The 12,770-nt window shown below is 44.0% G+C and overlaps 1 protein-coding gene across 1 annotated transcript in view; it reads left to right on the plus strand.

Annotated features, from left to right (window-relative positions):
* The window catches only part of Tbc1d22a (TBC1 domain family member 22A), a 287,690-nt gene that overhangs the window by 89,413 nt on the left and 185,507 nt on the right, over positions 1–12,770 (plus strand). The window contains exons 6-7 of the mRNA XM_057792580.1: positions 8,291–8,419; positions 10,261–10,323. Of these exons, the coding sequence (XP_057648563.1) occupies positions 8,291–8,419; positions 10,261–10,323 (192 nt within the window). The remainder of the gene's footprint in view (positions 1–8,290; positions 8,420–10,260; positions 10,324–12,770) is intronic.

Genomic DNA, 12,770 nt, shown 5'->3' on the forward strand with positions numbered 1-12,770 from the left:
GTATTGAACCTGGTGTCCTGTGAGTCAGAGTGTCCATGGAGTACCTGACTGTAGACAGCAGGAGCAGGACATGGTTAGTGAGTATGGACTCCTGACCCGGTTGTGTTTCACTGTCACAGGGCAGTGCTGATGCCCAGGCTCGGTAGTACATCCAGGTTGGACCCCAATGTTATAGGGCTCAAAGCAGTGTGCAAGACAGGACCAGGATACTCATGAACCAGTTGGGAAGTTGGTCTCTGAAACTGCCCCAATGAAGGCAGTTGTCCAGTGGACCCGAGACACTTGGAGTAGGAGACTGGCCTGGGTGGTGGGTGAGTAGGGGCGAGTTCAAGGTCTGGCACATAGTGACCTTTCTCCAGCATGTACATGGTTTGTCATTAGCACAAGTCTAGTGTTCATGGACAAGTGTTACTTTAATTAACGAGAGGAAATTCTGCTCTAGAGAAGTCTGGGTGTGTGGCTCTTGTTCTGAAGAAGTAGCAGAGTGCTGAGCCAGAGCACCCATTAAACAGCAGTGATAATATTTTACTTTTAAATTACATACAAGCAGCATAGGACCTTTTTCAAAATTGATCCCGAAGAGAATCATATTTTTGGCTCTTTTTTTTTTAAAGTAACTATTTCAGAAAGTGAACAAAAACTAATTAAACATTGAACATTTATGCTAGAGAGTATATTGGCTAAAAATGACAATGAGGCTCCAGTATCAATGTATCTCCTTTCAGTGTGTTGCGGTCGGTTTGCATATGAACACAGTGGGAGGGAACACACTGATTTTTGTGTCACCAGGACAGTTTGGATTTAAGTATCTGCATGCATTGTTTTACATTTATGATTAGTGTTTTTATAGCATGCTAATACAGCAATTAAGTCTTCTGTAGTTCTGTCATTTAAAATTCATTGCATACTTGAATGTATTTCATTTGCATAATTTCTAGTCTTGCTTAATTATCAAGAGGCCTCCACTTGCACATGTGTTTTTTCCTGTAGGAAGGGACTGGCAGGAGAATGGGTGGGCCTTTTATGATGGCATTCTTGCCTTTTAGAATTTGTGTTTTATTAAGTTTATATTCTGGAAGCAGGAAACTTCCTGAGATTGCTTATTCTCTTCCCTAAGGATGCTGTCAGCATTTGTGTGTAGCTGTCTACATTCCCTGCCGACCATCCTGGTGACTCCACTGTCTAGGATTGCAGACAGGGCTTGGGCCCTTTACTCTGCTGTTGGATGAGGCACCAAGCCTTTCATCTGCCAGGCTCGTCTTTGGTCTTTGCCCAGCCTGGACTTACTTCCTGCACACCTCCAGACTCTGTCTACTTTTCCATCCTCTACTATCACAATCAAACCAAGCCAAGAAACTGCGCTAACTTAGTCTCTCCCCGAGACTCTAGGACAGTTTCATCCTTCCTTGGGTTGTATCGTGTCAACATCATCCATCCATCCATTCATCCATCCAACATTTGCTGAGTGTCTGTTATGGAGGAACAATGTTCTAAGCCCTTGGGGGTATCTGTGAGCTGAAAGTATGTTGGGTAGGAGAAGTTGGCAGAGGTGATTGATTGATGGGTGATGGGCAGGGTAAGATAGCGGTCTGGGTGCTGTTTATGTATGTGGTCCTCGTGAGCCTCACTGAGAGAGGATGTTTGAGCTAGGATTTGAGAGAGGGCTGTGCAGGTGTTTGGGGACTTAGTCTGGTTCTGACTGTTTCAGGGGCATGTTGAGTACATTATAGACCATATAGTCAGTCCCCTTAATCCCTAGAGTGGATTGGCATGAGTGATGACGAGGGATGACTGCTCAGTAGCAGAAGCTGAGACAGCAGAGGGAGAATGGAGACTATAGAGGGTGTGGCATTATGAAAGGGTTGCCACTGGCCACAGACATCTGAATGGCAGTTATCAGACTTGATCCCTAGGTGCCTGCTGGGTCAGTGTTGTAGACCTGCTTCAGCCACACAGCCCTGCTTTTCTGCGCTAAAGCAACCAAGGAATTGGTGTGCGCTGCATACAGCCATATTCTTTGCAGACTTTATTCACAGACTGGTAAGTTAAAAGTGCCTGGCCTGTGATCGGAGCTAGTGGGCCTCAGAAGAGGAAATAGTGAGTTCAGAGGGAGACCCTGAGGCAGGGAGGTGTGATGTGTGAGGCATGTTTCTCTACTTAGAAGGCAGAGAATCTGTCACATTGGGAGGTAGGAACATGTGTGCTCTGGCAGGGGAGGAGGCAAGGCCAGGTGGGGCCCAGGCAACATGGGATCATATCCTGAGACTGAGGGGCTGTTGTGGTAAAGTGGTCTTGGGAGTTTGAGTGACTGTTATGGTAAAGTGGTCTGTTCCGGTCTCTGAAGCCTTAATGCAGAGATAAGTGTTACCAGGACAGAAAGTGGAGGAAGATGGACATGTATCTCTCGCATGGACAACTCTCTGCAATCTGGTTTCTCTCCAGAGTCACCTTGTTGACAGAGGACACAGGTGTTGCTATGTGTGAGAGAAGGTCTCAGTGTGGACTGTCCCCAGGCTCTCTGTGAGTTGGGGTCAGCTGGCACCTCTGATGTGGTGGGAAGGCTTTAACTCGAGTCTGACTTTATATCCCTGTGGCTCTGACCATGTCGCTGAGGTTTGGCAAGTCTGTCTCCCTATCTGAAAGCAGAAACATTGACTACCTCTAAATGGCTAGGACTAAAGTAGCCCTGAGTTGTCCTGTACATGGTGGGGCCTGTAAGTGCAGGCTGCTCATTTGTTTCTGGATGCCTAAACCTGAAATAATTGCACAGAAACTGTATTAATTGCAATACTATTTGGCAAATAGCTTAAGTGTATTTCTAGCTAGCTGTTACATCTTAAATTAACCCATTCCTATTATTTTATATTTTACTAGAAGGCTTGTGGTTTACCCACAAGTTTCCAGCATGTCTTTCTCCTGCGGTGGCTACAGGTCTTTCTGACTCTGCCAACTATCTTTATTTCTTTTCCAGTCTAGCTATATTCTGTTAAGCCATTGGGCAAAAGCAGCTTCTTTATTAACCAATGGCAGTATAACATATTCATAGCATATAGAGGGGAATCCCATATCACCTCCCCTTTTCTGTCTAAATAAAAAGGAAAGTTTCAACTTTAACATGGCATGATTATATATAACAAAACAGCTATCAAGCAAGAATTATAGATATAATATTTATATCTTGTAGAAGGAGCTGCGGGCCACTTTCCACTACCTAGCTCCCAGCCACCGGCTAGCTTTACCCAAAATAATTACAAGGAAACTGTATTCTTTTAAACACTGCCTGGCCCATTATATCTAGTCTCTTCTTGGCTAACTCTCATATCTTGATTAATCCATTTCTATTAATGTGTGTAGTACCATGAGGTGGTGGCTTACCGGGAAGATCCTAACCTGCATCCATCTCAGAGAGGAGAGCTATGGCGTCTGCCTGTCTTCCCTTCTTCCCAGCATTCTGTTCTGTCTTCCCCACCTACCTATGTTCTGATCTATCAGGCCAAGCAGTTTCTTTATTAATTAACCAATGAAAGCAACAGATAGACAGATGACCCTCCTCCATCAATATCTACTTTATCTTTTATCATAATTAAGAAAACTATAACTATAATTATCTATTCTTCAACTCTATCAAAGACTCCAGAAGGACATAATATTACTTAAGTTAATAGTAAGTGTAGTGTCAGCAACTTCCAAAACTCTAGAATTGACAGAGACATCTTGCTGCCTGGACAGCCACCCAAAGTTCTTCTGTAACCTTGGGGCACCCATCTTCACCTATAGGGCCATAGTATCCGGCAGACTTTTCCATGAAGCAGGAAATTTCAAAGACAGTTCCACTTATATTGGTAGTTTGTCAGTCACGTTCTGTGTCCTGCAAAATGTCTGGCAGTCTCTTTCATGAAGTAAGAACCCTGAAGGACTGTCATACATTCTTTAGGCAAGTCATTTTTCTGTGGGTTCTGCATGTCCAATTCATACAGCATAACATCAAACAATCCAGGCAAAAGCAGTTTCTTGCCCAAACAGCTAGCAAAATCCATAATGAGCCTCTTCAATGTCCATCATCCTCTTGAAGTAGATTGGTGCTGCCAGGAACAAATGAGTCTGATTGTCATGAAAAGTTCTAAGATCTTAAAACATTTTAAATGCCGTATTTTAAAGGACTTTGAAAGATTTGAAGAATCCCTATTCAATCTGAAATATATCTCTGTAGTTCTAGAAAGCAACTAAAATGATTACAAGTTTGACTATTATAGATGACTATTAACCTGTATTTCTTAATTATACATTATATATATATATATATATATATATATATATATATATATATATATATATTTTTTTTTTTTTTTTTTGGTTTTTCGAGACAGGGTTTCTCTGTGGTTTTGGAGCCTGTCCTGGAACTAGCTCTTGTAGACCAGGCTGGTCTCGAACTCACAGAGATCCACCTGCCTCTGCCTCCCAAGTGCTGGGATTAAAGGCGTGCGCCACCACCGCCCGGCTATACATTATATTTTTAAATATAAAAAACACAACACTTTAAACAAGAGCAGAAATACATATAACAAAATGGACTTTAAATTTGTATCAATAAACCAAGATCCATACCCCAATCCAAAATATTTATCTCTATATCATATTCCCCCTTTAAATGTAAACAAACATTTATAAACAGTCATTTAGGGAATTTGGGCATTGTTCTCTGCAAATCACTTCCTGCTTTTTGTTGGATGAAGTAATTTTAGGGGTTTATGGAAACCTTTCAGGGATCTTTTAGGGAGTCTTCTTCCATCGAGCCCCATTATTCTGGAAGGAATCCACAGGTTCTCATCCTTCGTGGAAACAAAAGCCGAACCTCTTTTCCAATGCAACATATCCTTAGATCCAAATTTTGAAGTCAAGATATCTTTAAAGTATATATGTTGGTTGAGTTTAGCAATCTGTACAATGAAATGTCTCTCTGTACTTAGTTCATTCACAGTCAAAAAAATTCAAAGAAAACATAATCCAGACTCTTTGTGTATATTCCATCTTTACGTGGCTTATTTCTCTTAATTTCTTTAATCTATGACTGTCTGTACTCTGTCTCTTTTGTTTATTTTTAAAACAATTTACTTCTTTTTATAACTGTCTATATTCTCCCCCTTCAAGCCTACGTACATTTGTTCAACACTTTTACCCAAAAGATCCATTTAAGAGGTCTTTTCCATTTGAATTTGTCTTTATTGCCTGCCTATCTGTAATTATTTTTTGACCAGAAGTGCTTTTTTTCTTTAAAATGCTAATCAGATGTGACTAGGACCAACTCTGTGGTCTTGCCTGCTTGCTCTTCCCAGTCCAACATGGAGGAGGCCTATTCACTTCCTCTGAGAGCCATGCACATTGCCCCAGCTCCAGGGCCACAGGGGGTCTATGTTGTTACCATTACACAATTTGTTACATATTGCTCACATATCCCATTTAAGCTGCTCAGCCTCCTGAAAGAGCCAAAGCTGTTGATGTAGCTAGCACGAACCAGGAAGTCCTCATTTGGAAACTGCACGTTTTTTTGCTACTAATGCTGAATCAGGAAGACTTGTGTTTAAGGAGCTGTGGTGCCCCTGTTTGCCGCTAGCAAACAGAGCTTATCTGAAAAAAAATGTGGCTACTAAGAAGTTGTGCTTGGCTCCCATTTTTGTGGGTCTAAAAGTCCTTTTTTTTGTAAGCTTTTTTTTGTTTTTTTTTTTAAAAGTCTTATTTGTATCCATGCCCCAGACAGTGGGTGCCATTCTGTAAGCGGAAGCCTCTTACTCGTTTCCTCGCCACCCAGATACAAAATAATCACACAGAAACTATGTTATTTAAAACACTACTTGGCCAGTAGCTTATGCTTATTTCTAGCTAGCTCTTCCACCTTAAATTAACCCATTTTTATTATTTTATATTTTACCATGAGGCTTGTGGTTTACCAGCCAGGTTCCAGTGTGTCTGTTGGTGTCTCTCTGAGGCCCCCTACTCTCTCTATATCTTTTCCAGCCTGGCTATATTCTGTTAAGCTTTTGTACAAAAGCAGTTTCTTTATTAACCAATGGCAGTAAAACATATTCATAGCATACAGAGGGGAATCCCACATCAGGGGCTGTACCTTCCTTAGAAACACTGTGGATGGGCAGTTATCAAACAAAGAACAAGATGTATCTTAGGAAATTGTTATTTTCTAAGTTTATACGAACTGGAACTGAGATAGCTACAAGGAGAAAGGAGGTATGGACAAAGCCTACTGCCTGGATGGGTTGTCTCTGGGGAAGCTTTTAAGTGGATGAAGAAATATCTGTCTATACCCTCACCCTTGTAATTTTGTGCCTTCAGCTCAGGGGCAGTTCTGTGTCCCTAGCAGCAAGAGCTCTGTTGGGATGACCACAGGTGTTACCAGGTGGGTGACATTCGGGCTAGTTCTGGTCCTGTTGGTGAAACAGCTGGTATGTGAGGCAGACTGCATTGGAGTCGTAGTAGTCTCCTTTCTGCAGGGAAGAGAAGGGAAGGCTGCTGCTTGTGCTTTCTCGTCGGCAGAGTGCTGCGAGCCTTTCCCTTGAAAGCTATCAAGTGAGCATTTTCCAGTTTGTTTACCTGTGAGTTGTGTTCGACGTGTGTAATAGGGCTGCTTGGGTGTGTCATTGGTCAACTCCTGTGGGCTCCTTGGGAATAAGCATTGGAATTGGGGTGCTCACAGCTCTCACATAGGAGGAGTTCATGTCAGGAAATAACCAGATGTTGTGTGTTTCCACTTGGTGATTGGAAATAGTGTCTGTGTTAGAAATGGGATGGGCTATGTAGATGTGTGTAGACACATGGCGTGGCTGTTCTGCCTTCAGGATGGTGTCTCAGCAGGGGCTGGCAGGTGTTCTTGTAAGGCTCCATAGTCAGTATGTCAGTGCATGAATCACATGCAGCCATGGAGTTCTGTGGGTGCTGTGATGGAGCAGCCACACATTATTCAACAAGCAGGCGCAGTGTGTCCCAACAAGATATCAGTTACAAAAGCAGGTATGAGTTCAGTTGGTGGCTTCTGTTGTTGAGTGGCAATTAATTACAGTGAAAATGTATTTGTGATTTTATGTATGTATGTATGTATGTATGTATGTATGTATGTATGTATGTATTGTGTTTTTAGAGACAAGATCTCACTATGTAGTTCTAGCTGTTCTGGAATTTTCTCTGAAGATCAGGCTGGCCTCAAACTCACAGAACTCCGCCTGCCTCTGTCTTCCAAATGCTGAAGTTAAAGACGTGCACAGCTATGCCTGGCTGTGATTTTAAAGTGCAGCATATAAGCCTAAATGTTGGGCAGTGAGTGTCTCCCTAAAAGGATCCATTGTTGTAGCACCAACAATGAATAAATACCCGGAGACAGATATTGGGGTTCAACATGAAGACCAGAAAAGCAAAGCAGCCAACCACTGGCTCTTACCTCTACCTCAGTCTGACATGGCGATCCTGCCTCCAGGAATCCTCAGAGTAAGACTGAGCCTCCAACCTGTCCCCTACCATCTTATAGTCCTCTCTAGTGCTGGGGTTAAAGGCATGCATCACTACTGCTGAGTTTCTATGGCAAACTAGTGTGGCTACCAGGATTAAAAGTGTGTGCCACCACTGCCTGGTCCAAGGTTTATCAGTAGTCAACTTCCTGAAGCTCTGTTTGAGGCTTAAAATTGACAAAGTTTCAAAATTATACCTTATGTATCATATCATAAGATTTATTTAAAATGTAGAACAAGAAAACAGATAAGAAGCCACATAAAATGTCAAGCTCTTTATGGCTGCTGGAACAACCTACTCCTTTCTGGACATGTGTCCATTTTATGTATTGTATAGTGTCAGAAGCCCCAGGGGCTTCGAAGAGTAGATGCACAATTACCCACACAGCAGCTTTGATCACATAAATGCAATGTGTGTGTATGTGTGCATGGTATGAGTGTGAGGCCAGACAGGCTCCCAGTTCCTTGTGGACATGAGCCTGTGGAGAGGGCTTTTAGCATCTCCACACCATGTATTAAGAAAGCATACAGTCTAGGTGCCATCAGATGACTTTTGGTGGATGCGAGTGATGATTTAGACCTGGTTGACGACACTGGTGGGGGTGCTGGTGCTGTGTGCTGTCCTGTCGCTTTGTTCTGTGTGGGCAGCTTTTTCGTAATGTCCTCCCTTCTGTTAGATGGGTTTCCATATGCCTGTGTCATTCTGGAAGTGACCACTTGTTCTTCACGCTCCTGATGTACAGTAACCATGGATGCCTGTGTTTCTTTTGCTCCTCCAGGGTTATCTTCCTGCCAATGTTGACCGGAGACCAGCCACACTGCAGAGAAAGCAAAAGGAATACTTTGCTTTCATTGAGCATTATTATAACTCGAGGAATGATGAAGTTCACCAGGACACATATCGCCAGGTATGTGGGGCTTTCTCTTTCCCACGTATCACTCAATACTGGGGTTTGGAGCTGGTTTGTAGGGGATGTTTCATCTATCAGGAACCTGGTAGGCTTGCAGATTTATATTTTCTAACAATAAACATTTGAAAGCAATTAATGGCAATTTGCTACCAGCAGCAACATCTGGCTTATTTGAGTTCCTTCTCAGAGGTAAAGCATGAGACTCAAGTCAGGTTACAAAATAGATGCTGAGCTCTGTTAGTGACGACCTTCATCTGCCTTGGGTGATAATGGGCGTGTGGTGTCTTGGCCTGTTCCTGGTACTCTCTAGCCTGCTTTTGAGAGGTGGCACCTTGACCTGTGACTTGCATTCTACAGCCTCTTTCTGGAGGGTGGTGCCTAGGCTTGTGGCTGGCACTCTGTAGCCTGTTTCTGTAGGACTATAGCTCCTCAAACTATTGCCTTCCTGCATTTGATTATCATATATTTACTGACCCCTGAAGGTTTATGTCCAGATCACAGGCATCTAGTTAGAGATAGCATTTGCATGGTCTGGCTTTCTCTCTATAGGTTAGTCTTGCTAACACTTGTAGCCTTTCTCCTATTTTCCCAGGCTTGCGATTGATGAGGCAGGCTAGGGGTAGGATATGGGGCATGATGGATGTGCTGTCCTATCTGCATAAGAAATACATTGCCCGTGGCGCTTGTATAAGTTTATTTTTGCTGGTAGTGGGCATAGAGGCAGGTCCATCTTCCATGAGTCTAGTGTACAGTGTGTATCTCTCCACGGGACTGTCACTGAAAGGAGCTGTGTACTGAGGGTGGCTCTCCAACCAGTGGACCTTGGCATCCTTGTCTCTCACCCATGCCTGGGCTCCTGCATGTGGCCCTCCTGAGTTCTCTGACTTTGCTTGACCTTGCTGTTCTATGTGGGTGTCCCTCAGCAGGGTGCTTGTGGACTTTCCTTCTATGTGCTCTCTGTGTATTTGAATTGCAAGTTTATCTCACCTTGTTCCCCTGTGCTGAGGACCCAGATTCTGACTGTCACCAGGAACCCTTTGAAGGACACAGAGAGCAGGCCTTTTGTAGATGAGGAGGTTGAACCTAATGGCTTACTGTTGGCCACAGGCCAGCTAGTGTTAGAGTGAAGTGGTGACCCTGGTTACTAGATGTTAGCTGCTTCTCTGCACATGGACAAGGATAGAGAGAGACTGCGAGTCCCCTTTGGGTTAAATGGCTCGTCTTCTCTGTCTGTGCAGGCTGTTGCTCTGGAACCCCAGAGTGATGCTAGTGCTGCTGGCATGGGGTGCCCGCCTGGGATGTGGAGCCAGTTTGTGATGCCAGCTGTGCTCAGAATGCTCCTGTTGGGTCACCTCTTGGACCCCACCCACGGGAGGTCTCTACTGAAGTTGCAGCAAACAATGGCAAGACTCTCATGTCAGGTGGTGCTCAGGCAGGAATCTGCTGACTCTAGCAGAGACATTCAAATGCTTCCTTTAAGGTGTTCTAGATTCCTCATGGACATTGTGCAATAGAGGAAATTATGGCCTGTGTTCCAGATAGTCTTGCACAGCTGAAACCCTAGGCTCTGTCTGTGTCCTTGAATCATGCTCAGTGTTAGGCTGAAAATCAGTGTTCACTGATTGCTTTGGCTAATGTTACTGTGGAGCTGAGGGTCCACTCTATTCCTAACCATGCAGCGTGCCTGTCACCTGAGGACAGTTGAGCCTTGCTCAGTTGGGTACCTCCTATTGAGGAGCCTCGTGACAGTCCTCAGAGCACATTAAGGGCAAGTAGCATGTGTCATCCAGGACTTCTCTCATCCTACAATTTAAGCATATGTCTCTCTGCATCTGCAGATCCACATCGACATCCCTCGGATGAGCCCCGAAGCGCTGATTCTTCAGCCCAAGGTGACGGAGGTAAGAGGAGCGCTGGCTAGGGAGTCTCTGCTGATGTCTGTCTCTCTGTATGACTGCTGCTCACTGCACTTGAGGGGCCTGATCCAGGAGCCCCCGAAGTTCATAATTAGTTGACATGTGAACCACTAATTGTTTTCAGAACGTTATTCTTGTATAACGATTCATACAAAAGAATATATGTAATATGTGTATGAGCATTTATAACAGAAACTTATGTCCTTGAATTTAGGAGCTAGAATCCCTCCAGTGCTGACCAACTACCTCTGTGAGCTTGAAGCTGGTAGCCTAGAAGCTATTTCTCCATGCTCATGGTTCTGTTACCCAAGCTTCATTTCTGCCCCCATCCCCCATAAAACGGAGTAGACTATCCGTCTTTGACTTATATTTGCCATACTTTGTGGCTTTAGCACTAAGGAAGCAGTGTGGTGTTTTTGTTGAGTCTGGAGCTGTGTGTGCCATTCTTTGTGCAGTTCAGTCTCTGCAACTCGTATTTTCTTCTGTTGTGTAGCAGTCAGGACAAATGTCTGGGCGCCTCCCAATGTTATGCTGTTGGGACAGTGTTGGTAGAATCCTTACGTGCATTTATGCGTGTGTTCCCCTGTGAGAATTTCTCCGAGGCTTTTGTGATAACATCAATATGCTTCCTGGAGGGGTCTGCAGATGATGCTCACCTGCAGTGCTGGAAGTCTGGATTTCCACTCCTGGGCAGTTCTTGGAGCATGTCCAGGCTCCCGAGCTCTGTGCGTCTGGTGGATATTCTTATCATGCTCCTGGCTTCACGTTCCCTAGCTAAAGAGCATCTATGCATATAGAGATGGGTGTCTTCTGTGCCCTGTTCTGGGAAATGCTTGTGACTGTCTATACCACCCCTTTTCTTTTTTTTTTTTTTTTTTAACCCATTAAAAAAATAAGTTTGTGATCTGTATACATTTGGGACTCTAATTTTTGGCAGTTATTTGATGGGCTATGCTTAGCCTTGCTGAGTTGAATATGATGCCCCTTTAGGTTATTATGGAATGCTTACTTTAAAAACTCTTTTCTCTCAACATCTGTCTTGTAAGTCTTCTCTCATCTTCTCATCTGAAAGTTTTTTTCCCCCCGCCATTCATTTAATTTGTAGCTGATAGCAGCATCTGCAGTCAGTCAGTGGGGACGGTGCAGGAACTTGGCCTGGTCACTGCAGTGTTCTGTTTGTGCCACATTCGCAGGCGTCCATGAGGCCCCTAGTGCCTCCCCCTTACTCTTCTGAGTTGACTGGGTTATTTTAGCCTTCGCTCATTCATGTTATTTTCAGAATCACCTTGACAGTTTTCTCTTTAAAGTCTGTTTGATTTCTGAACGGACTCCAGTCCTATTTTTATTTGTTATTTTGAGACTAGGTCTGTCTAAGTTGCCCACGGTAGCCTTGAACTCACTCTTGCACATTCCCCGAATTTCAGATCCTCTTGGCCTTATCCCACCAAGTATCTGGGATTGAGGGCTGGGCCAGTAGACCAAGGGAAACCTTTATGAAAGGCCTTGTACATGCTTTATTAGATTTATTCCTAACCTTTATATTTTTGTTACTAAAGTAAGTGGTATCGCTTTAAAGTAGACGTACTCTCTGAAATACTTTGTTTTTCATCTTTATTTTCCCCAGTAAATGCATTTTGAACCGTGGACATCTCTTGCCTGCTCAGTAAAGCTGCTCAAAAATTCTAACATTGCTGAAATAAAAGTGCTCATAGATTGTGGGGCACAGAAGGGGAAATGAGTTTCCACAGGAGTGCTGCTCCGAGGCCCTTCTCTCTGATTGCCCTTCTCAGTGCTGTGCTCACAGAGTCTGGAAACAAGGCTAATGCACCTCTCCTTTACTTAAGGTTTTCTTTAAAAATGGAAAATAGACTTTGGTTTGTCTTTGTGTGATTCTGTTTTTACCCTACAACTTGCCACATTGCTTACAGAGCTGGCCTGTGACCTCTGGTCTCACTTGTGGTCCAGAGTCACCGCCATTGGTGACTGACTGTGGTCAGGCGTTGGTCCTCTTGCTTTACAGCTTCTCCCTGACTGTGAGTTTCACTCAGCCCCGAGACTCCTCCAGAGCTATGAGGTGTGTATTTAGCAGTTTGCAGGGATGAGCAGGGACTGAGCAGCCTGTAGGACAGGCAGACCTCTGGGGGAGGAGGGCAGACTATCTAGGCTGCCAAGGGTGACTGTGGATAACTTGAGTGTGACTGCACTGGGGAATATGACATGAGGAGCAGGGGCTTGAGGAGAAACACTGAAAGGTGGGTCTTGCGTTGGCTAGTTTTCAGGAGCCAATTAGATTTCTGGCACCTCGGAAGTTGGGCTATATCCATGGCGACAGCAAATCTATTGACATGGTAGCTTCGTGAGGTAGAAGTTGATTAGCGTCCTCAGAGCTAGTTGTTTGTCAGACGGCTGGTTGCCACTGTGCACTTGACTTT

The sequence above is a fragment of the Chionomys nivalis genome, chromosome 17 (genome assembly GCF_950005125.1).
Source record: "Chionomys nivalis chromosome 17, mChiNiv1.1, whole genome shotgun sequence".
Lineage (NCBI taxonomy): Eukaryota > Metazoa > Chordata > Mammalia > Rodentia > Cricetidae > Chionomys > Chionomys nivalis.